Source organism: Pimephales promelas, chromosome 11, assembly GCF_988280905.1.
Source record: "Pimephales promelas chromosome 11, fPimPro1.hap1.1, whole genome shotgun sequence".
Taxonomy (NCBI): Eukaryota; Metazoa; Chordata; class Actinopteri; order Cypriniformes; family Leuciscidae; genus Pimephales; species Pimephales promelas.
In genome coordinates, this window is record NC_142779.1 from 36610875 (window position 1) to 36636704 (window position 25830).

Consider the following 25830-nt stretch of genomic DNA (forward strand, 5'->3'; position numbering starts at 1 on the left):
AGCAACCACCCAGAACACCCTAGCAACCACCAAGAACACCTTAGCAACTGCCTAGCAACACCCTAGCAACTGCCTAACAACACCATAGCAACCACCCAGAACACCCTAGCAACCGCCTAGCAACACCATAGCAACCACCCAGAACACCCTAGCAACCACCTAACAACACCATAGCAACCACCCAGAACACCCTAGCAACCGCCTAGCAACACCATAGCAACCACCCAGCACACCCTAACAACCACCTAGCAACACCCTAGCAACCACCAAGAACACTCTAGCAACTGCCTAACAACACCATATCAACCACCCAGAACACCCTAGCAACCGCCTAGCAACACCATAGCAACCTCCCAGAACACCCTAGCAACCACCTAGCAACACTATAGCAACCCCCCAGAACACCCTAGCAACTGCCTAGCAACACCCTAGCAACCACCAAGAACACCCTAACAACCACCTAGCAACACCATAGCAACCACCCAGAATACCCTAGAATCTATATCTATCTATCTATCTATCTATCTATCTATCTATCTATCTATCTATCTATCTATCTATCTATCTATCTATCTATCTATCTATCTATCTATCTATCTATCTATCTATCTATCTCTATCTGTCTCTTTCTAACTCTATCTATCTATCTCTCTAACTATCTCTATCTATCTATCTGTCTGTCTGTCTGTCTGTCTGTCTGTCTGTCTGTCTATCTATCTATCTATCTATCTATCTATCTATCTATCTTTAAACTAAGTTAAACTTAATTTAAACTTTTAGACTAATTTAAACTTCAAACTACTTTAAACTTCTTCAAACTATTTTAAACTTCTTCAAACTTTTTGTTCCAAACTTTCACAAGCCAACTTAAAGTTTGTCTCGACGAACTTTTTAATCTAGTTATTATTATTCTTCTTACTCAAAATTTTCTGACTGCTACTCCTCCTAGAGCTTTAACTCTACAAACTCCAAACTCGGGTCAGACCTTCAGACTGTTCTGACTCGAGTTGCTATATCTTTTTAGACTGATTCGACTTTCAGATTTCTTAAAAATTAATATTAAAAATCATAAAAATCCCATTGACTTTCATTGCAGCATGGTCAAATTGAGCCAAGACTACGGTGGCCCAATAGCGTACAACAAAAACTCAAATCTAAATTCCCTGAAGCCCTAGACTCAATTAAACTACCATTCTATATGAACTAATGAACTTATCTATCTATCTATCTATCTATCTATCTATCTATCTATCTATCTATCTATCTATCTATCTATCTATCTATCTATCTTTCTAACAAATCTATCCATCTTTCTTTCTACCTAACTAATCTATCCATCTTTCTTTCTAACAAATCTATCCATCTTTCTTTCTACCTAATCTATCCATCTTTCTTTCTAACAAATCTATCCATCTTTCTTTCTAACAAATCTATCCATCTTTCTTTCTAACTAATCTATCCATCTTTCTTTCTAACTAATCTATCCATCTTTCTTTCTACCTAACTAATCTATCCATCTTTCTTTCTAACAAATCTATCCATCTTTCTTTCTACCTAATCTATCCATCTTTCTTTCTACCTAACTAATCTATCCATCTTTCTTTCTACCTAACTAATCTATCCATCTTTCTTTCTAACTAATCTATCCATCTTTCTTTCTAACAAATCTATCCATCTTTCTTTCTAACTAATCTATCCATCTTTCTTTCTAACTAATCTATCCATCTTTCTTTCTAACAAATCTATCCATCTTTCTTTCTACCTAACTAATCTATCCATCTTTCTTTCTACCTAACTAATCTATCCATCTTTCTTTCTAACAAATCTATCCATCTTTCTTTCTAACTAATCTATCCATCTTTCTTTCTAACAAATCTATCCATCTTTCTTTCTACCTAATCTATCCATCTTTCTTTCTAACTAATCTATCCATCGTTCTTTCTAACTAATCTATCCATCTTTCTTTCTAACTAATCTATCCATCTTTCTTTCTAACAAATCTATCCATCTTTCTTTCTAACTAATCTATCCATCTTTCTTTCTAACAAATCTATCCATCGTTCTTTCTAACTAATCTATCCATCTTTCTTTCTAACTAATCTATCCATCTTTCTTTCTAACAAATCTATCCATCTTTCTTTCTACCTAACTAATCTATCCATCTTTCTTTCTACCTAACTAATCTATCCATCTTTCTTTCTAACAAATCTATCCATCTTTCTTTCTACTTAACTAATCTATCCATCTTTCTTTCTACCTAACTAATCTATCCATCTTTCTTTCTAACAAATCTATCCATCTTTCTTTCTAACAAATCTATCCATCTTTCTTTCTAACTAATCTATCCATCTTTCTTTCTAACAAATCTATCCATCTTTCTTTCTACCTAATCTATCCATCTTTCTTTCTACCTAATCTATCCATCTTTCTTTCTACCTAATCTATCCATCTTTCTTTCTAACAAATCTATCCATCTTTCTTTCTAACAAATCTATCCATCTTTCTTTCTACCTAATCTATCCATCTTTCTTTCTACCTAATCTATCCATCTTTCTTTCTACCTAATCTATCCATCTTTCTTTCTACCTAATCTATCCATCTTTCTTTCTAACAAATCTATCCATCTTTCTTTCTACTTAACTAATCTATCCATCTTTCTTTCTACCTAACTAATCTATCCATCTTTCTTTCTAACAAATCTATCCATCTTTCTTTCTAGCAAATCTATCCATCTTTTTTTCTAACTAATCTATCCATCTTTCTTTCTAACTAATCTATCCATCTTTCTTTCTAACTAATCTATCCATCTTTCTTTCTAACAAATCTATCCATCTTTCTTTCTAGCAAATCTATCCATCTTTCTTTCTAACTAATCTATCCATCTTTCTTTCTAACAAATCTATCAATCTTTCTTTCTAACTAATCTATCCATCTTTCTTTCTTACTAATCTATCCATCTTTCTTTCTAACTAATCTATCCATCTTTCTTTCTAAAAAATCTATCGTTCTTTCTTTCTACCTAACTAATCTATCCATCTTTCTTTCTAACAATTCTATCCATCTTTCTTTCTAACAAATCTATCCATCTTTCTTTCTAACTAATCTATCCATCTTTCTTTCTAACAAATCTATCGTTCTTTCTTTCTACCCAAGTAATCTATCCATCTTTCTTTCTAACAATACTTTCTTTCTTTCTTTCTTTCTTTCTTTCTTTCTTTCTTTCTTTCTTTCTTTCTTTCTTTCTTTCTTTCTTTCTAACAAATCTATCCATCTTTCTTTCTAACTAATCTATCCAGCTTTCTTTCTAACAAATCTATCCATCTTTCTTTCTAACTAATCTATGCATCTTTCTTTCTAAAAATTCTTTCTTTCTCTTTCGTTCTTTCTTTCTTTCTTGATGCTAATAACATGCTAATCATGCTAGCTTTCTGCTAATCATGTTAGCTTCTTGTTAAAAACATGCTAGCATGATGCTAGCTACATGCTAATCATGCTAGCATGATGCTAGCTACATGCTAATCATGCTAGCTTCTTGCTAAAAACATGCTAGCATGATGCTAGCTACATGCTAATCATGCTAGCATGATGCTAGCTACATGCTAATCATGCTAGCTTCTTGCTAAAAACATGCTAGCATGATGCTAGCAACATGCTAATCATGCTAGCTTCTTGCTAAAAACATGCTAGCATGATGCTAGCTACATGCTAATCATGCTAGCATGATGCTAGCTACATGCTAATCATGCTAGCTTCTTGCTAAAAACATGCTAGCATGATGCTAGCAACATGCTAATCATGCTAGCATGATGCTAGCTACATGCTAATCCTGCTAGCTTCTTGCTAAAAACATGCTAGCATGATGCTAGCAACATGCTAATTATGTTATTATGATGCTAGCTACATGTTAATCATGCTAGCATGATGCTAGCTACATGTTAATCATGCTAGCTTCTTGCTAGCAACATGCTAATCATGGTAGCATGATGCTAGCTACATGCTAATCATGCTAGCTTCTTCCTAAAAACATGTTAGCATGATGCTAGCAACATGCTAATCATGCTATTATGATGTTAGCTACATGCTAGTCATGCTAGCTTCTTGCTAAAAACATGCTAATCATGCTAGCTTGATGCTAGCTACATGCTAATCATGTTAGCTTCTTGCTAAAAACATGCTAGCATAATGCTAGCAACATGCTAATCATGCTATTATGATGTTAGCTACATGCTAATCATGCTAGCTTCTTGCTAAAAACATGCTAGCATGATGCTAGTAACATGCTAATCATGCTATTATGATGTTAGCTACATGCTAGTCATGCTAACTTCTTGCTAAAAACATGCTAATCATGCTAGCTTGATGCTAGCTACATACTAATGATGTTAGCTTCTTGCTAAAAACATGTTAGCATGATGCTAACAACATGCTAATAATGTTATTATGATGCTAGCTACATGCTAATCATGGTAGCATGATGCTAGCTACATGCTAATCATGCTAGCTTCTTGCTAAAAACATGCTAACATGATGCTAGCAACATGCTAATCATGCTAGCATGATGCTAGCTACATGCTTATCATTCTAGCTTCTTGCTAAAACATGCTAGCATGATGCTAGCAACATGCTAATCATGTTAGCATGATGCTAGCTACATGCTAGTCATGCTAGCTTCTTGATAAAAACACGTTAGCATGATGCTAGCAACATGCTAATCATGCTATTATGATTCTAGCTACATGCTAATCATGCTAACAACATGCTAATCATCTTAACTACATGCTAATCAAATTAGCATCAAGCTAGCTACATGCTAATCATGTTAGCTTCTTGCCAAAAACATCTATCTATCTATCTATCTATATTTCTTTCTAACTAATCTATCTTTCTAACTAATCTATCCATCTTTCTTTCTTTCTTTCTTTCTTTCTTTCTTTCTTTCTAATCTATCTTTAAAACTTCATTCAAACTTCAAACGCTCTGGTCCGGCTTTCTCAAGCCAACTTAAAGTTTGTCATCAAACTTTTTTTTCTAGTTATTATTCTTCTTATTTTTCTGACCCAAAATTTTCTGACTGCTACTCCTCCTAGAGCTTTAACTCTACAAACTCCAAACTCGGGTCAGACCTTCAGACTGTTCTGACTCGAGTTGCTATATCTTTTTAGACTGATTCGACTTTCAGATTTCTTAAAAATTAATATTAAAAATCATAAAAATCCCATTGACTTTCATTGCAGCATGGTCAAATTGAGCCAAGACTACGGTGGCCCAATAGCGTACAACAAAAACTCAAATCTAAATTCCCTGAAGCCCTAGACTCAATTAAACTACCATTCTATATGTACTAATGAACTTATCTATCTATCTATCTATCTATCTATCTATCTATCTATCTATCTATCTATCTATCTATCTATCTATCTATCTATCTATCTATCTATCTAACTAATCTATCCATCTTTCTTTCTAACAAATCTATCCATCTTTCTTTCTAACAAATCTATCCATCTTTCTTTCTAACTAATCTATCCATCTTTCTTTCTAACTAATCTATCCATCTTTCTTTCTAACAAATCTATCCATCTTTCTTTCTAACTAATCTATCCATCTTTCTTTCTACCTAACTAATCTATCCATCTTTCTTTCTAACTAATCTATCCATCTTTCTTTCTACCTAACTAATCTATCCATCTTTCTTTCTAACAAATCTATCCATCTTTCTTTCTAACAAATCTATCCATGTTTCTTTCTAACTAATCTATCCATCTTTCTTTTTAACTAATCTATCGTTCTTTCTTTCAAACTAATCTATCCATCTTTCTTTCTAACAAATCTATCCATCTTTCTTTCTAACAAATCTATCCATCTTTCTTTCTAACAAATCTATCCATGTTTCTTTCTAACAAATCTATCCATCTTTCTTTCTAACTAATCTATCCTTCTTTCTTTCTAACTAATCTATCCATCTTTCTTTCTAACAAATCTATCCATCTTTCTTTCTAGCAAATCTATCCATCTTTCTTTCTAACAAATCTATCCATCTTTCTTTCTAACTAATCTATCCATCTTTCTTTTTAACTAATCTATCGTTCTTTCTTTCTAACAAATCTATCGTTCTTTCTTTCTACCTAACTAATCTATCCATCTTTCTTTCTAACAAATCTATCCATCTTTCTTTCTAACAAATCTATCCATCTTTCTTTCTAACAAATCTATCCATCTTTCTTTCTAACAAATCTATCCATCTTTCTTTCTAACAAATCTATCCATCTTTCTTTCTAACAAATCTATCCATCTTTCTTTCTAACAAATCTATCCATCTTTCTTTCTAACTAATCTATCCATCTTTCTTTCTAACTAATCTATCCATCTTTCTTTCTAACAAATCTATCCATCTTTCTTTCTAACAAATCTATCCATCTTTCTTTCTAACTAATCTATCCATCTTTCTTTCTACCTAACTAATCTATCCATCTTTCTTTCTAACAAATCTATCCATCTTTCTTTCTAACTAATCTATCCATCTTTCTTTCTAACAAATCTATCCATCTTTCTTTCTAACTAATCTATCCATCTTTCTTTCTAACTAATCTAGCCATCTTTCTTTCTAACTAATCTAGCCATCTTTCTTTCTAACTAATCTATCCATCTTTCTTTCTAACTAATCTATCCATCTTTCTTTCTAACAAATCTATCCATCTTTCTTTCTAGCAAATCTATCCATCTTTCTTTCTAGCAAATCTATCCATCTTTCTTTCTAACAAATCTATCCATCTTTCTTTCTAACTAATCTATCCATCTTTCTTTCTAACAAATCTACCCATCTTTCTTTCTAGCAAATCTATCCATCTTTCTTTCTAACAAATCTATCCATCTTTCTTTCTAACTAATCTATCCATCTTTCTTTCTAACTAATCTATCCATCTTTCTTTCTAACTAATCTATCCATCTTTCTTTCTAACTAATCTATCCATCTTTCTTTCTACTTAACTAATCTATCCATCTTTCTTTCTAACAAATCTATCGTTCTTTCTTTCTAACTAATCTATCCATCTTTCTTTCTAACAAATCTATCCATCTTTCTTTCTAACAAATCTATCCATGTTTCTTTCTAACTAATCTATCCATCTTTCTTTTTAACTAATCTATCGTTCTTTCTTTCAAACTAATCTATCCATCTTTCTTTCTAACAAATCTATCCATCTTTCTTTCTAACAAATCTATCCATCTTTCTTTCTAACAAATCTATCCATGTTTCTTTCTAACAAATCTATCCATCTTTCTTTCTAACTAATCTATCCTTCTTTCTTTCAAACTAATCTATCCATCTTTCTTTCTAGCAAATCTATCCATCTTTCTTTCTAACTAATCTATCCTTCTTTCTTTCTAACTAATCTATCCATCTTTCTTTCTAACAAATCTATCCATCTTTCTTTCTAGCAAATCTATCCATCTTTCTTTCTAACAAATCTATCCATCTTTCTTTTTAACTAATCTATCGTTCTTTCTTTCTAACAAATCTATCGTTCTTTCTTTCTAACTAATCTATCGTTCTTTCTTTCTACCTAACTAATCTATCCATCTTTCTTTCTAACAAATCTATCCATCTTTCTTTCTAACAAATCTATCCATCTTTCTTTCTAACAAATCTATCCATCTTTCTTTCTAACAAATCTGTCCATCTTTCTTTCTAACAAATCTATCCATCTTTCTTTCTAACAAATCTATCCATCTTTCTTTCTAACAAATCTATCCATCTTTCTTTCTAACAAATCTATCCATCTTTCTTTCTAACAAATCTATCCATCTTTCTTTCTAACAAATCTATCCATCTTTCTTTCTAACAAATCTATCCATCTTTCTTTCTAACTAATCTATCCATCTTTCTTTCTAACTAATCTATCCATCTTTCTTTCTAACTAATCTATCCATCTTTCTTTCTAACTAATCTATCCATCTTTCTTTCTAACAAATCTATCCATCTTTCTTTCTAACAAATCTATCCATCTTTCTTTCTAACTAATCTATCCATCTTTCTTTCTACCTAACTAATCTATCCATCTTTCTTTCTAACAAATCTATCCATCTTTCTTTCTAACAAATCTATCCATCTTTCTTTCTAACTAATCTATCCATCTTTCTTTCTAACAAATCTATCCACCTTTCTTTCTAACTAATCTATCCATCTTTCTTTCTAACTAATCTATCCATCTTTCTTTCTAACTAATCTATCCATCTTTCTTTCTAACTAATCTATCCATCTTTCTTTCTAACAAATCTATCCATCTTTCTTTCTAGCAAATCTATCCATCTTTCTTTCTAGCAAATCTATCCATCTTTCTTTCTAACAAATCTATCCATCTTTCTTTCTAACTAATCTATCCATCTTTCTTTCTAACAAATCTACCCATCTTTCTTTCTAGCAAATCTATCCATCTTTCTTTCTAACTAATCTATCCATCTTTCTTTCTAACTAATCTATCCATCTTTCTTTCTACTTAACTAATCTATCCATCTTTCTTTCTAACAAATCTATCGTTCTTTCTTTCTAACAAATCTATCCATCTTTCTTTCTAACAAATTTATCCATCTTTCTTTCTAACAAATATATCCATCTTTCTTTCTAACTAATCTATCCATCTTTCTTTCTAACAAATCTATCCATCTTTCTTTCTAACTAATCTATCGTTCTTTCTTTCTACCTAAGCAATCTATCCAGCTTTCTTTCTAACAAATCTATCCATCTTTCTTTCTAACTAATCTATGCATCTTTCTTTCTAACAATTCTTTCTTTCACTTTCTTTCTTTGTTTCTTTCTTTCTTTCTTTCTAACAATTCCATCTTTCTTTCTTTCTTTCTTTTAAGCAAATCTTTTTCTTTCTTTCTTTCTTTCTTTCTTTCTTTCTTTCTTTCTTTCTGATGCTAATAACATGTTAATCATGTTAGCTTTATGCTAATCATGTTAGCTTCTTGCTAAAAACATGCTAGCATGATGCTAGCTACATGCTAATCATGCTAGCTTCTTGTTAAAAACATGCTAGCATGATGCTAGCAACATGCTAATCATGTTATTATGATGTTAGCTACATGCTAATCATGCTAGCTTCTTGTTAAAAACATGCTAGCATGATGCTAGCAACATGCTAATCATGTTATTATGATGCTAGCTACATGCTTAGCATGATGCTAGCTACATGCTAATCATGCTAGCATGATGCTAGCTACATGCTAATCATGCTAGCATGATGCTAACTACATGCTAATCATGCTAGCTTCTTGCTAAAAACATGCTAGCATGATGCTAGCAACATGCTAATCATGCTAGCATGATGCTAGCTACATGCTAATCATGCTAGCTTCTTGCTAAAAACATGCTAGCATGATGCTAGCTACATGCTAATCATGCGAACATGATGATAGCTACATGCTAATCATGCTAGCTTCTTGCTAGCAACATGCTAATCATGCTAGCATGATGCTAGCTACATGCTAATCATGCTAGCTTCTTGCTAAAAACATGCTAGCATGATGCTAGCTACATGCTAATCATGCTAGCTTCTTGCTAAAAACATGCTAGCATGATGCTAACAACATGCTAATCATGCTAGCATGATGCTAACTACATGCTAATCATGCTAGCTTCTTGCTAAAAACACGCTAGCATGATGCTAGCTACATGCTAATCATGCTAGCATGATGATAGCTACATGTTAATCATGCTAGCTTCTTGCTAGCAACATGGTAATCATGCTAGCATGATGCTAGCTACATGCTAATCATGCTAGCATGATGCTAGCTACATGCTAATCATGCTAACTTCTTGCTAAAAACATGCTAGCATGATGCTAGCTACATGCTAATCATGCTAGCTTCTTGCTAAAAACATGCTAGCATGATGCTAGCAACATGCTAATCATGTTAGCATGATGCTAGCTACATGGTAATCATGCTAGCATGATGTTAGCTACATGCTAATCATGCTAGCTTCTTGCTAAAAACATGCTAGCATGATGCTAGCAACATGCTAATCATGCTAGCATGATGCTAGCTACATGCTAATCATGCTAGCTTCTTGCTAGCAACATGTTAATCATGCTAGCATGATGCTAGCTACATGTTAATCATGCTAGCTTCTTGCTAAAAACATGCTAGCATGATGCTAGCTACATGTTAATCATGCTAGCTTCTTGCTAAAAACATGCTAGCATGATGCTAGCAACATGCTAATCATGTTATTATGATGCTAGCTACATGTTAATCATGCTAGCATGATGCTAGCTACATGCTAATTATGCTAGCATGATGCTAGCTACATGTTAATCATGTTAGCTTCTTGTCAATAACATCTATCTATCTATCTTTCTATCTATCTTTCGAACTAATCTATCTTTCTAACTAATCTATCCATCTTTCTTTCTTTCTTTATTTCTAATTCCATCTTTTTCCAACTTAATTCAAACTTCAAAATTCTTCAAACGCTCTGGTCCGGCTTTCTCAAGCCAACTTAAAGTTTGTGTCATCAAACTTTTTTTTCTAGTTTGAATATAATGTACCAATTCAAAACATGATCTTTCAATTTTAATTTGAGTTGTTTACCAACATTTTGGGTAATAGAACTAATAATAATAATGATTATTTTAATAATGAATATGTTGTTGTAACAGTAAAAAAAAAAAATTATTTAGTGCAATATTTTTATTTATAGCTATAATAATATTAATAACAAGTATGCACTATCAAAAACCGAGTCAATGACTTTAATATGAAATATGAGCCACATATGAATCCACTGCGGATACACTGTGGATCACGGAGCCGCTCCTCACTAGCAGATATTATTAGCAGATATTTATTTCATTAAAAATGTAAATAAATCGCACTAAGCCGAGTCGTGATTGCGGGTCGATTCGGATGAATCGCAGCCCTATTAAACACAGCAGGAATATTAGGCTGCTGTCACTTTAAGACTGAATGCACTGATACACGCGCGCTTTCTTTCTCCGCTGTTTACGTTAATGACATAACCAACGTGTTAACTAGGAGACGTGTGTGTGTGTGTGTCCGCTGGGGTGCCAGAAGACGCGAGAGAGCTCAGTGTAGTGTCTGGATGTTTGAACAAACTTCCTTTCATGTCTTGTTAATTATTGTCAAGGCTTAAACTTTGGTGACGAGGACGCACTGTCACGAGCCTCGTTCATGCGTCGGCAGAAACGCCACAGTTTATCAAGAGCTTGAAGCAGAACTGAGGAGAATCTCCCAGAAGTCCTCACACGAGCCGCTCGCAGTATAAGAGTCTTTACTTCGCAGTAATGCTGAATAACACACACACACACACACACGTCTCCATCCGATAATATATCATAATATCATAGTATAAGAGTCTTTACTTCGCAGTAATGCTGAATAACACACACACACACACACACACACACGTCTCCATCTGGTAATAATAATGTCTCGGCCTTTAGTTTGTCGCATAACATCGGAAAATGGAAACACTTTCATTTCGCAATAGATTTTTATCAACATTTAGAAATTAGTGTGTGTAACCGTGCCTGTGCTGTGTGTGTGGTGTGTGTATAACCGTGCCTGTGTGTAACTGTGCATGTGGTGTGTGTGTTCCAGATGTTCCTGACGGTGTTCCTCAGTAATAACGACCAGCACTTCAGCGAGGTGCCGATCACGCCGGAGACGCTGTGTGCCGATGTGCTGGAGCTGTGCCGCGGCCCCGGGGACAGCAGCTGCTATCTGGCCGAGGTGTGGCGAGGCTCCGGTGAGAACCGCTGCACACACACACACACACACACACACACAGGGGTTGAGATCAGCTGGCGGGTTACGCTGTCAAATCATGATGATACTTATTATGTGTACTCACTTTGCTGAACAAAAGTTCGAGTTAGACAAATCTGCACAGATTAAACACAAACACAAACATCGTGATATATTAAATACAGCGTATTACACAGATCTGCTCATATCTGGATTACTTGAACACACACACACGTCACTACACAACTAATAACGTCTCGCTTGTTCATTTGCATTAAAGCTATAGAAAAGATTAATAAGCATTTGCTTAACAGAAAAGACACTGTTGTTTCCCAGCATCCTCCATGTTCTCTGTCCTGTATTGATCTGTCCACATAAAACACATTTGTGCTGATGAGGAGGAAAGAGGAAGAGGAGACGCTGGATGAGGATTGTGTTTGAGTAAGAAATTAATGTATGAAATCGAAATGTTATTATATATAGGCCTATATTTTATAAATGCTCTTTTTTGGCTAGCAGAAGCTCTGAATGGCTGGAATAACTTAAAGAGTAACTAAACGCTTAACCAACTTTTTTTAGTTAATGACCTGTAAGAATGGATCTTTATTAATACCAGTCATTGATTCGAGTAACTTTTTTGACATTTGTTTATAAAGTGTTTTATTTCTACAATATATGGTGTAAAAGCGTCTTAGTGCTGCCCTCTTCAGGTTGAACGGTGGCTACTGCAGTTGAATTCTCCTATTGGATGTTTGCGGTGGTATGTTGTTGGTGACGTAGGCAAGTTTCATACAAAGAGATGCGTCTCAGGTGCACGCCCCCCTCCGCTGGGCTCCGCCCACTTTTCCAGCATTTTCCAAATATTGCCAGTGGGTGGAGTCAGGCTCTGACCAGGGGTTTAGTTACCCTTTAAAAATGTAGTTGCTTACCAAAAAAAATGTCTGAGGCTGTAAAACCCTTAGGAACTGAAATCATTTGGTGAACTGATATTAAACTGTAATGCGGTCAAGACTTGCTGGATCTACTTCCATGGAAATAACGTGTGTGTGTGTGTGTGTGTGCTCAGAGCGTGCCGTAGGGGAGAGTGAGAAGATGATGGATCTGCTGATGCAGTGGGGTCAGACGAGACCTGAGGTTCGGTTCTTCCTCCGTCACGGCAGAGCATCATCAGGTACGCCACGCTTCACACCACTGACCTGACAGCAGTCGTGCACTTCACAATCACAACTTCCTGATCGTTCACTCTCCTCCAAGATGATCACGTCTCTCTTCATTCAGTGGGAAAGAATTGAAGGTTTTTGAGGAACACACTCCAGGATGTTTCTCCATATAGTGAGGTCAATGGGGTCCAACGGGTCGAAGGTCAGATGTGAGTTTCAGTGCAGCTTCAAAGTCTCGACACGATCCAGCCGAGGAATAAGAGTCTGATCTAGACAAACCAGCGACATTTACAACAAAACACACATTTATATACTTTATAATATTATTTATGGGTTGTGTAATAGGAGTTAGGATAGCATGGGTTGTGTAAAAGGGGTCTGTGCAATATGTTGTGATCACTGTTATTGTCCTTGCTTCTCTGTATATGTGCATAGTGTGTCTGTAAGTATTTGTGTAACATCGACCTGCTTGGGGGTCTGCAGATGGAAATTAGCCTATGGCTATAATCTGGCATATTTACATTTGTGAAAAATGTTCATTAATATGTATTGTCCCTTTTGTCTTTTTCTACAAATTAAAAAAAAAATAATAATAATATATATATAACTTTATACATAGACGTGATCATCTTGGAGGACGAGGGGGAGAGTAAACGATCAGGAAGTTTTAATTATGAACCTCCTGAAAGAGTGTTGAGGAGTTCACAGATCAGATCTCAAGCTGTGTTTAAGTGTGTGTGTGTGTGTGTGTGTTTCAGACTCCAGGAGTCAGAAGAGGACCGGTGTGAAGAAACCCTCCGACAGACGTGCGGAGAACGGGGTGAGTTTCACTGGCTTTCAAACTCGATCCGGCGCCCTGTGACGAGCTCTTACGGATGAAACTATGAGAGGAATGCAGTCGAGCAGGAAACGGAGGAGTGTTTACTGAGGTGTGTGTGTGTGTGTGCAGGTGAGCGGCCCGCGGATGGACCTGACGCTAGCGGAGCTGCAGGAGATGGCGGCTAAACAACAGCGTCAGATCGACGCGCAGCAGCAGCTCCTGGCCTCAAAGGTACACGGTATACGGACACGACTGATTTCAGGAGCACTTCTGTTCAAGATCCAGTCAGAAGTTTGGGATCGGGAACATTTAAAACAAGTCTCTTCTGCTCATCAAGCCGCATTTATTTACTTAAAATATCAGTAATAGACAATAAACAGCAACTTTCTATTCATTAAAGTATCGTGACATTAATACAGGACTGTTTTCAACACTGATAATAATCATAAGTGTTTCTTGAGCATCAGATCATCATATTTGAGTGATTTCTGAAGGATCATGTGACACCTTTGATCACAGGAATAAATTACACTTTACTGTATATTCACCTAGAAAACAGCTGATTCACATTGGAATAATATATCACAATATTATTATTCTTTTTTTGCATTTTAATTTAATAAATTAAGCCTTGGTGAGCAGAAGAGACTAATTTAAAAAAAAAAAATAATAATAATCTTACCGATCCCAAACCTGATAAAATGCACAAAAAAGAGATTGTTTTCATTGTTAGTAACCTTGTGAAGAGTCAGGTGACCCACGCTTCTGTGCTTGACATTCAGACATGTTGATTCAAGGACTGGAAAGTCTGTAAAAACAAACACCTCGAAAGTGCTTGAATTAAACATGAACTAAACTTTGGTAGAGCATTACGGTGCTATTTACCAACACTGGCCTTTGTGCCCTGCCAAAGCCTGAGCGAAACGGTGCTACTGATCAGAGGGACAGTGGGATAAAACAAAACAATGGTTAAAGTAATTATTCCAAGGATTAATGCCTAATAAAGCAGTTTTTATAACTGTACGTTACTTTGTTACAGAGGAAACCAATTTATTTCTGCTGTTCCATAAGCGCCACCTACTGACAGAGATTCGCGTTTCACTCAGAACTTCAAACCCATGCTTTTGCTGATCATACACTTAGTGCTGTAAATGATAACTGCTGGGTTAATAAGAAGCTAATGTGCTTTCAAAAAATCCAGAACTGAGTTATCTTGAATACGCATAATGGTTTATAATAGATTAACTGATTTCTCCAGAGCGGTTCTATATATAAATATAAATGAACTAAATAACTTTTTTACAACAAAAATGTTCCATCACTGAACTTACTTTAGCTGGACTGTGACGCTATTTTCTTCTAGGAACAAACTATGTTGCATTAATTTCCTGTTCTGACTGTAAAGCTGCTCTGAAACACTCTCTACTGTATAAAAGCGCAATATAAACAAATGTGACTTTACTATAAATTTGACTCATCCCTTTTCTTGAAAAATAAAAGGTTTTATAGCCTGAAATGTGAGATCGATCGTTTTCTAAAACTTTTCATTTTTGTTGAAGCCTGTATTTGAGCTGTTGTTCATTGTAAAAAAAAAAAAACCCGTCAATTTTACGGTAGAAACCAGCAGCTGTGGTTGCCAGAACTTTACCGATAAAAATACGGTAGGAACATTAATGATATTACAGACTTAGCTTAAAATTTACAGTAATAAACCGTATTTTATTTTCTGATAAATTGTGGATTTACAAACTTATTGATGTATTAATATCTGTTTTAGACCATTGTAACACACTGACAACCAACAATCATCACAGCAGTGATGAGAGTTACATGAGCAATCCCAGTTCATCACAAGTGAACACTTGCATAAAGCAATACTTATTTAAAGAAGCTGCACAGTGTCATTCACACACACATTAAGAACCATCATGGTAACACACATGAAATAAACATTAATTTAACAACATTAAATGTAACATAAAACCCTAATGTACATAACCGATTAGAAAAATAAAACTATGAAAAAACAGTTATTGCAACAAAAATACATAAAATGTGAAGTGTCACACAGGGAATTGTGGGAATGTCAATTTGCGGTTTTTCACTGTAAATTATAAAATGATTTGTTCTAAAACTGTAAATTTAACGGTATTTTACTGTAAAATTATATCACAGTTATTTATCGTGTATAGTACGGAAACTTTCTGTTTACTAATTAACAGTTTTGCACTGTAGCATTTTACAGTATTTTACCGTTAAAATCACGGTTATTTTTTACAGTGTGATGATTTTTACATGAATTGTCTGATTTGGATGTATAGATCTGGTCTCTGATGTCCCGTGTGTGTGTTGCAGGAGCAGCGTGTGGCTCTCCTGAGGCAGCAGGAGCTCCGGCGTCAGCAGGCGAGGTCTGAGCAGCAGAAGCTCCAGCACCTGAGGAGCGCGGTGGAGAAGCAGGAGGAGCAGCTGAAGGCGGTGCGGGCGCTGAAGGGCCAGGTCGAGCAGAAGCGCATCAGCAACGGCAAACTGGGTGAGCCTCGCGGATCACGCTTCTCCAGAATCTAAATATTAACTCTTATCTGTTATATCTGAATATTCATGTGGAAATGAATGTGGTGGATCATGTACTTATTCAAAAAGCTCAGGATCTGGAGTCATACTCTGTGTGTGTGTGTGGTTCAGTGGAGCAGGTGGAGCAGATGAACGCGCTGCTCCTCCAGAAGCAGAAGGAGCTGGTGATGGCCGTGTCCAGAGTGGAGGATCTGAGTAAACAGCTGGAGAGCCTGAAACTGGGGCCGACGGACTCGCTCCACAGAGACCCGAGCTCCGGGGCCGAGCTGGACCGACTCTACAGGGACCTGCAGGTACTGCCCGACAGACGGCTCCGTGTGCGTCCATGAAGAGTCCCCACAAACGTGTGTGTGTGTGTGTGTGTTCACCAGATGAGGAAGAACATGAACCTGGAGCAGAACAGCAGACTACAGCAGCAGAGAGAGAACCTGAACAAGAGGAACCACGAGGTGGCCAACATGGACAAGCGAGTGAACGAACTGCGAGACCGCCTGTGGAAGAAGAAGGCGGCGCTACAGCAGAAGGAGAACCTTCCTGTGAGTGAACACACTCGTCACACTCGTCACTGAGCAGCTATTCTGTCTGAAAAACTCAGTTTGAATTTCTTTCTTAAATATTAGCAAAATTCTAATTATATTCAAATTCTAAAGGCAATGATTAAAAGAGTAGTTCACTTTTGCTGATAATTTACTCGCCCCCGTGTCATCCAAGATGTCCATGTCTTTCTTTCTTCAGTCGAAAAGAAATGAAGGTTTTTGATGAAAACATTCCAGGATTTTCTCCATATAATGGACTTCAATGGGAACCAACTCGTTCATCAAAATGAACGTATCTTTTTCTGAGTCATTTGGTTCTTTCAACAAACCAAACGAACAAATTGACTCGGAAAAAGATTCGTTCATTTCGATGAACGAGTTCAAACAGGAGAGTCACGAACGCGCATCACAGAACAGAGCAAGGCGAGCATTTAAGCTTATAAAACTTAAACTTTGTTATTTATTTATTAAATGAGCGATCGTTTCGCTTGATAAGACCCTTATTCATCGTCTGCAATCGTTTAAAGCCCTTTGAACAGTTTGCACTGAAACTCTCATTTGGACCTTGAACCGTTTGGTCCCCATTGAAGTCCATTATATGGAGAAAAATCCTGGAATGTTTTCATCAAAAACCTTAATTTCTTTTCCACTGAAGAAAGAAAGACATGGACATCTTGGATGACACGGGGGTGAGGAAATTATCAACAAAAGTTTTTTCAAAAGTGAACTACTCGGATAAAAGAACTGTAGTGTCTCCTGTGCCCACAAGAGGGCGCAATAAGCAAAGTAGATGTGTATCTCACTGAAGTCAGTACACCCCTCACAGTTCAGCAAACATTTTAGTACATCTACTCAAGGGAGAACACTATAGAAATGAAACGTGGATATATGTAGAGTAGTCAGTGTGCTGCTTGTTTAGCAGTGTAGATCTACTGTCCTCTCCACACAAAGCCATTATGGTCAACATCACTGGCAACAAAAGTGAGGACACCTGGGGCCTGTACCATGATGGTAGTTGAACAATCTCAGGGTTTCGAATTGACAAAACCAAACCAATCCAACCAGGCTTTGTTGGTACCATGATGCTGATCTTCAACTTTCTCTGTCAACTCAGGCTTTGATCCTGAGTTTAGGTGTGACATCAGTAGCAAACAGCCAATCACATGGTAAGAAAGAGTGAAACTCTTTCAAAACTAATTGAAATTAATTTCTCACGAGAGAAGTAGCGCAATTCATTTATTAAATAAAAGTATTAAAATATTACGAATTTTAAAAAATGTACACAGCAAGAAGAAAATAGCTGTTTGTGAAAGAGGACAACTAAAAGAAAGTCTCGCTACTGTATATCAGTGCAAGTAAAAGTTGTGAAGTTAGTTCATACAGTTGGTAAAGATATAGAACATTTAAGCTCACATGTAGTCATTTTATAGCTTCATTTATCGATTCTATGTTTATATTACCTTTATATACTGTATGTGTCCATTTAAAATCTGTGTAATAATAATTGATGAACTGAAATTGTACGTGTGAGATGGTTTTAGGGTATAATAATTACAGAAATAATTTATAAATCATACTAAAAGCCATGATTTTGTTTTTTAAAATCATTTGCTGTGGAGTGACTATCACGTCACACATGTGTCACTTTGCTCACAGCTGATTGGTCCAAGTTCGGTTTGCAACCTCTTATCTGGAACATAACCTGCCTCGGACCAGGTTAGCCGTGGAGTGTCAGTTACTATGGCGATGAACACTGGTAAAAGCCAAACCACTTTCATGTTTCATGGTACCTAAAACCCATGGTTGGCACAAACTAAACTGCAACATAGCTGGCTAGCCACCTAAACCGGCTTCATGGTATAGGCCCCTGAAGTGGACGTGTCAAAGCTGTGTCCAAAGTGTCAATATTTACTAGTTACTTGAGAAAGTAATCTGATTACGTAACTCAAGTTACTTGTAATGATTTACCCCCAACACTGCTGCTGATGCTCATAGATGTTATATCATAGGGATAGTGTCAGGACCGGATCTGACTAATCCATCAAGTCATTTGCTTTTGTTTAAAAAAACGAATATTTTTTTCATAAACTTTAAAGATAAGAGCTGTGTCCTAAATGTGACACACTATACAGTTATGCACTATGTACTCAACCATGTAGTGTATGAACTTGTCTCCATGTACATCTGCTAGCCCGTATCTAAAGCGGCGCGAGTGCAGGAAGTGTCCAGCGCTCCACTCTTAGTTATTGCGCTTAAATGAGGGCATCGTCCGGGAGCGTAAAGTGCACTTGTTCTCTTTCAGTGTGAACGCACTACTTGCACTATTGATACTACCAAATGTCATAGACTAGTGCACTTGTATGTGTGTGTGACGCACCTAAGGTGTGTGTGTGTGTGTGTGATGTTCTCCAGTGTCCTCCCGACGGCCAGCCGACTCCGCCGACAGGAGTGTCCCGTGTGGCGGCCGTGGGCCCCTACATCCAGTCCTCCACGATGCCCCGGGGCTCCAGCAAACAGGACCTGCTCATCAAACACGCTTACCCAGAAGGCAGTGCAACGGTCCCGCATCAGGAGAAGAGCGCTCATCCCGCAGCAGGTTTGCACACACTTTCACATCTGAAACCCTGGACCACAAAATTCATTTATATTAATAAATAATACGCTTTCCATTGATGTGTGGTGTGTTAGGATAGGACGATATGTGGCCGAGACGCAATCTGGAATCTGTTGGTGCAAAAAAATCAATAAATCAAAATCATTTATGTTTGCGATTTTTTTTTTTTTTTTTTTTTTTTTTTTTTTTGCTGCATCCACTCACAAAATATATATTTTTGTATGTATTTACATTATGAAATTTACAAAATATCTTCATTGAACATGATCTTTATTTAATATCTTAGTTATTTTTGGCATAAAATAAAATGTTTGCCACAGATATCCCCGTGCGCCTCTAGCATTTTACAGCGAGAAGTACTATATGCAAATAATGTTTCATTTTTTCATAAAAAATCCAATTAAATGCTAAAAAAATACATTCTTATATAATGCATTCATGAAAAACAATATATATTAGATTTAAAGTTCTATTCACTACCGTTCAAAAGTTGAAGATCTCCTCCGCTCATCAAGGCTGCTTTAATCTGATCACAAATACAGCAAAAACTGAAATATTCAGAAATATTTTTACAGTTTAAATTAGCTTATGTGTATTTGCAAATATTTATTCCTGTGATCGAACTCTCAGCATCATTACTCTTCAGCGAAAACCTCTAAAACCTTCACGTCTAAACAATTTATAAGATTTATATTTAAATATAACCCTTATATGAATTGTTTACATTTATACATAAATATAAAAATAGTGCGGATGAAAAATAGTCTTTAGGCTAATTCTGGCATATTGACAGAAATGTTTATGAATATGCACTGTCCCTGTACTAAATAAATAAATAAAATATTATCCAAAATAAAAGTTTAAGAAACGTTTATTTTAAATGTATCTTGCAGCTTTTTAGATATGGTATATATGATATTAGATATGATATATATATGAAGAGTTCAGATGCAAAAGCCTCTAAGTGACATTTGAAATTTTCTTCTAAAATGACCATTTTTATCAAGCTTGTATATTTAAGTTCAGTAATTTCACTTAAATAACAATTAATAGGTAATTATAATTGCCATTTAAGTGAAATCACTGAACTTAAATATACAAGCTTGATAAAAATCATCATTTTAGAAGAAAATTTCAAATGGCATTTAGAGGCTTTTGCATCTGAACTCTTCATATATATATATATATAGTCAACAAGATAATGATAGATGCGACAGAACAACACTTTAATAGCTTTTCGTGTGTAAAATATGGTAATATTAAAGTCACGGATGCACTGCATATCACAGAGAGAAGAGATCTTGTACACACACTCCCCGTGTGTTTTATGTGTTGTGTTGGGTTTGTGTGTCGTCAGCTGATGCCAGGATCCGCAGCCGGAGAGAGAGCGGCGCCCGCACCGGTGAGATCCTCTCGCCTCACATCTGCGTTTGGCACAATAATAGTGCACACAAACATTTACTGTGCTTTATAGTGTGTTAATAAGTGCCTTTCGTGGAGCTGAACCGTAACCACCGTAGGCAAGCACTGGGTATGCCAACTTACGTAAAGTTCTATAATTCACCGCTGTTTAAATTAACGATAATCGATTCATTGTTAAGCTTAACCTCTTGCCACTACGAAGTTATCTTACTTAACCAGCACTTGCTTAACACACACACACTTTTACAGTGAATATGACCATCACTTAACTAGTGCTTTTATACTTCCTGATGTATTATTAGTGCTCTATTTTCATAGCATGAGAACATTTCAGTGAGACACTCGTGTAGAGGAGAAGTGGAGCCTCTCATGCTCTCAACAACTCCACACACGAGAGAGATGAACATGAGCGCTGCTTTGTGTCTGCAGGTCTGCCCTCAGCTAAAGTGTCCTCGAAGGGGTCGAACTGGAGTTCGGCGAAGTCCTCCATTAATAACGGGTCCACCAGTCTCCCCCGCTCGCTGACCCAGGCATCTAATAACCCAGGTGACCCCACACACACCCCGTCGCTTCTGTGTCGTAGAGTTAGCGTCATGCGTTTGCTCAGATCGGAGAGCTCTCTGATTTATCAAAACCATTTCACACACACCTGCTCACAAACATGTTTTCACAATATGGATCCGATCTTCAATTGACCGTTCAAAGCCCCGCCCCCTTTAGTTACTGTTGCTATGTCCGACAAGCCACGCCTCTCTCACACACACCATGTTCGCAGTGAAACACATCGCAGAGCAGGGGACACCGACACAGGACACACCAGCTTACTTTTTATATGAAGCAGTCTCAACTTTCAAATTTGGCAATTTTTTTAAAGAGATTTAAACAATTAATACCGTTTTGTGTCTCTTTAATGTGTCTGACGGATCGCTCGTGAACGATCATCTCTTCCTTCTAGTATCAAATCAACATGAGTGGACATCAGAAGGAAAGACGTCAGCGCACCGTTATTCCAGTTCTAGTCCTCCAACGTTAATCTCCTGACTGCTGATTATGATTGGTCAGTCAGATCACCTGTCAATCAAACTCCCTGCGAAGGGTCAATTCCCATGCTATATGCAGATTTAGCGACAGATAAGCAAGAGATATGATCTGTGTTTTATTGATCACCAGCAGACCGCGATAGGAGAGAGCAACAACAGCCCTGATAGATCATTCAGTTTCTTCACTTTTAATGAAGATGATTGTGTGTTCACTTTGATTTGGGATGGTTTGCGCGTTGGCTTTATGAATAGATGCTCATCTGTGTTGATGTGTGTTGCAGTAGCGTGTCATATCTGGCTATAACATGAAAACATGACGCATCCTATAACACGCTCACACGTTTGTTTTGTAGCATTGTTGAGAGGAATAACATTTACATATGTGCTTCGTTTACACTCGTCCAGTTTTACCTCCTCCTGAAGTGGATTTAAATCTGTCTCGAATGCGTGTATTTATTCAAGATATGTTTAATTGAATGCGTTTCGGAGGGCATTTACACTGATCAGATAGCTATTAGATCACAGAACACACACACTGCTGAAAATGCTTCTCTTGCTTAGTATTTTTGTCTTGTTTCCAGTCCAAATATCAAACGTTTCTTAAATCTGATGCATTTACTAAAGTAGTAAAATGACATATGATATTCAGTCTTGTTTTCCCTGGGAATAAATAAAAATTAAGTGAGTTTTTGCTTAAAACAAGCAAAATTATCTGCCAATGGGGTAAGACAATAAATCGTGTTTCTGTTTGAATTAATATTATTTTTCTTTCCCAATTGGCAGATAATTTAGCCTCTTTTAAGCATCAACTCTCACTTAATTTTGATTTATTCACTTGGAAAACAGGACGTTAGGGTTTTACTCATCTAGTAAATGCATCTTGAAATTTCTAGGTATTTGGACTAAGTAATATTTAAAATAAATGAATAAAGTATAAGTAAGAGGTGTACAGTGTAGACGGCCCGTTGGACGTGTGTATTGTGAGTTGAGACCCGTGTTTTGTTCTCCAGATAAAGCCGAGGTGCAGAAGCGGGACCCCAGGGTGCGGCCGGCCTCCATGTTCGAGTCCATCGAAGCGCCTGCAGCTTCTCTACGCAAGAACCAGAGCAGCGAAGACCTCGCCAGAGACGCACAGGTACAAGTTTGGCCTGTAGTGCACATGTTCTCGTCATCTCAGTATGCCGACGCCGTCAGGTCGATGTTTAAAAAGTGACACTGATGTTTCTCGACTCTCAGAACGCCGTCAAGAACACGGTCAAGGTTCCTCCTCCGGTTCCCAGTAAACCCAAGACGGGCCTGAACGCCGGGACCTTCCCAGGCAAGAGTAAGCCCAGCCCGCAGCCGCCCACCGGTTCCCAGCATGCTTTAGCACAGGGCAGTACTCTACCCCTCCCCTCGAAGCCCGAGGCTCCCCCGGCCGCCACCGTACACCCCTTCACCCCCGACCCTCCCGGGGTCAAAGAGGTCCTGCTGAAGCCCCAGATGCTGGCCACCAGCTCCATCTACAGCATGTACACGCAGCAGGGCGTGACGGGAGCGCTGGGCCGAGCGCAGACCCGCGGCAGCAACTTCATCAGCGGTGAGTACACTTTTGAAAAAAACATTTGCTTATAATTTACTCGCCCCCATGTCATCCAAGATGTCTTTCTTTCTTCAGTCGAAAAGAAATGAAGGTTTTTGATGAAAACATTCCAGGATTTTCTCCATATAATGGACTTCAATGGGAACCAAACGGTTCAAGGTCCAAAAGACAGTTAATAACAGTTTCAGTGCAGCTTCAAATGTCTTTAAACGACACCAGATGATGAATAAGGGTCTTATCATGCGAAACGATCGCTTATTTCAAAACTTATTCCAAAAATGTCACTTTTCTAAGGACAAATGCTAGCCTTGCTCTATTCTGTGAGGCGCGTTTGTAACGTCTCGTAATACGTAATTACGTTCAAAAGGTCACGGGCGACGTAGCCGGAAGTACAGAGTCAGTGTTTACAAGTTGAACGCATAGGTTGAACGTGCAAACTAACTCAAACGCCGTTTACAAAAAAAAAGGAATTAAAAGGTAAAACAACGATGTCGGACGATTTTGATTCTGTACTTCCGGCTACGTCGCCCGTTACCTTTTGAACGTAATTACGTATTACGTGACGTTACAAACGCGCCTCACAGAATAGAGCAAGGCTAGCATTTGTCCTTAGAAAAGTTACATTTTTGGAATAAGCTTTGAAATAAGCGATCGTTTCGCATGATAAGACCCTTATTCATCGTCTGGTGTTGTTTAAAGCCCTTTGAACAGTTGGCACTGAAACTGTCTTTTGGACCTTGAACTGTTTGGACCCCATTGAAGTCCATTATATGGAGAAAAATCCTGGAATGTTTTCATCAAAAACCTTAATTTCTTTTCGACTGAGGAAAGAAAGACATGGACATCTTGGATGACATGGGGGTGAGTAAATTATCAGCAAAAGTTTTTTCAAAAGTGAACTACTCCTTTAAGAGCTGCACGCATCCATCATACTGACACACATGAGAACAGACGACAGAGTCTCTCACGCTGGAATTGTCATATTGAAATGTTAACAAAGGAATCGACATTTCAGTTTTACACAAGTATCCGATTCCTGTTGTCAAGTATATTTTAGATTCCCAGCCCTAGTCAGGCCTGTTTTCAACCAGGACGTCATTTAGCAGTTAATCCAGTGTGTTCGTGATTTCACTCGCGTCTGAGCTGAAGAAATGGAGATTTACAGCTTAGAGCCACACCCACCTATTACATCATCAACACACTGACCAATGGGAGTTCATATGCGTTTACCCGCCAAAGCGAACTTTACCATAAAGATCTGGATATGAACTCCCAATTTGAACTTTGTTTTGGCCTGATTTGTTCAAAATGACATCACACGGGTTAATTCAAGATTTCGCTTGAAGCATATCAAAGCGTTCATCTAGCTTGCCATTATACACTATGAATATTATGATTTTATCCAGCTGATGAACGAAAAACATGGACAGCCAATTGACAGTCCGCTTACATCCACATGTTCCGTAACGCCTGTTGGGTGTAATTCACAACCTCACCACTAGATGCTGCTAAAACTTACACACTGCACCTTTAACACTGTTAATTTATTTATTTATTTTTCATCGTATTCCTGTTCATGTAGTTTACGGGAAGCCAATGACGTCCACAGGCCAGCCGTCTCAAAACCAGCTCCCCGAGAACCCGTACCTGGACCCGCCCAGTGCCCCCGAGGTGGAGAAGGACCACAGTCCCGCTCCCGAAACCCAGGAGCCCGAGCGCACTCCCAGACCCCTCAGTCCCACCAAGCTCCTGCCCTTCATCTCGAACCCCTACCGCCACCAGAGCGACGTGGACCTGGAGGCTCTCCGCAAGAGACTGTACAACGCGCCGCGACCCCTGAAGAAGCGCAGCTCCATCACGGAGCCCGAGGGCCCCGGCGGCCCCAACATTCAGAAGCTCCTGTACCAGAAGACCACTCTGGCCGCGATGGAGACCACAGCGAGTCCTGTGGGAGACGAGGAGAAGGAGGCGCCAGCAGGAGCTGAGGGAGCGTCACTCCAGGGGCCGAAACCGTCAGAAACCGAAGCAGAGAACGTCCCTCCTCCTCCGCCGCCGCCGCCTCCACACCCGGCTCCACAACCCCACGCTGCGATCCCCCCTCCACCTCCGGCTCCACAACCCCTCGACGCGATCTCCCCTCCACCTCCTCAGCCGGCCAGCCCTCCTCCTCCTCCTCCTCCTGCTGAGATCCCCATTGAAGACTTCCCTCCGTATCCTCCTCCTCCCTATCCCAGCGGAGCCGAGCAGGAGCCCCCAGAAGACACCTTCAGCATGAAGCCCCCGGAGGTCACCGGACAGGTTCGCTTTCCACCCGTA

At 37.9% G+C, this 25830-nt stretch overlaps 1 protein-coding gene across 4 annotated transcripts in view; it reads left to right on the forward strand.

Annotated features, from left to right (window-relative positions):
• The window catches only part of tp53bp2a (tumor protein p53 binding protein, 2a), a 39250-nt gene that overhangs the window by 5086 nt on the left and 8334 nt on the right, over window positions 1-25830 (forward strand). For 2 of the 4 annotated variants that reach the window (XM_089117363.1, XM_089117364.1), the window contains exons 2-14: window positions 11623-11770; window positions 12836-12940; window positions 13688-13749; window positions 13879-13980; window positions 16105-16279; window positions 16432-16613; window positions 16692-16856; window positions 19269-19452; window positions 20828-20872; window positions 21322-21438; window positions 22943-23067; window positions 23169-23511; window positions 25097-25827. In XM_089117363.1, the coding sequence (XP_088973489.1) occupies window positions 11623-11770; window positions 12836-12940; window positions 13688-13749; window positions 13879-13980; window positions 16105-16279; window positions 16432-16613; window positions 16692-16856; window positions 19269-19452; window positions 20828-20872; window positions 21322-21438; window positions 22943-23067; window positions 23169-23511; window positions 25097-25827 (2484 nt within the window). The remainder of the gene's footprint in view (window positions 1-11622; window positions 11771-12835; window positions 12941-13687; window positions 13750-13878; window positions 13981-16104; window positions 16280-16431; window positions 16614-16691; window positions 16857-19268; window positions 19453-20827; window positions 20873-21321; window positions 21439-22942; window positions 23068-23168; window positions 23512-25096; window positions 25828-25830) is intronic. The other 2 variants (XM_089117366.1, XM_089117365.1) reach the window with 2 other exon arrangements.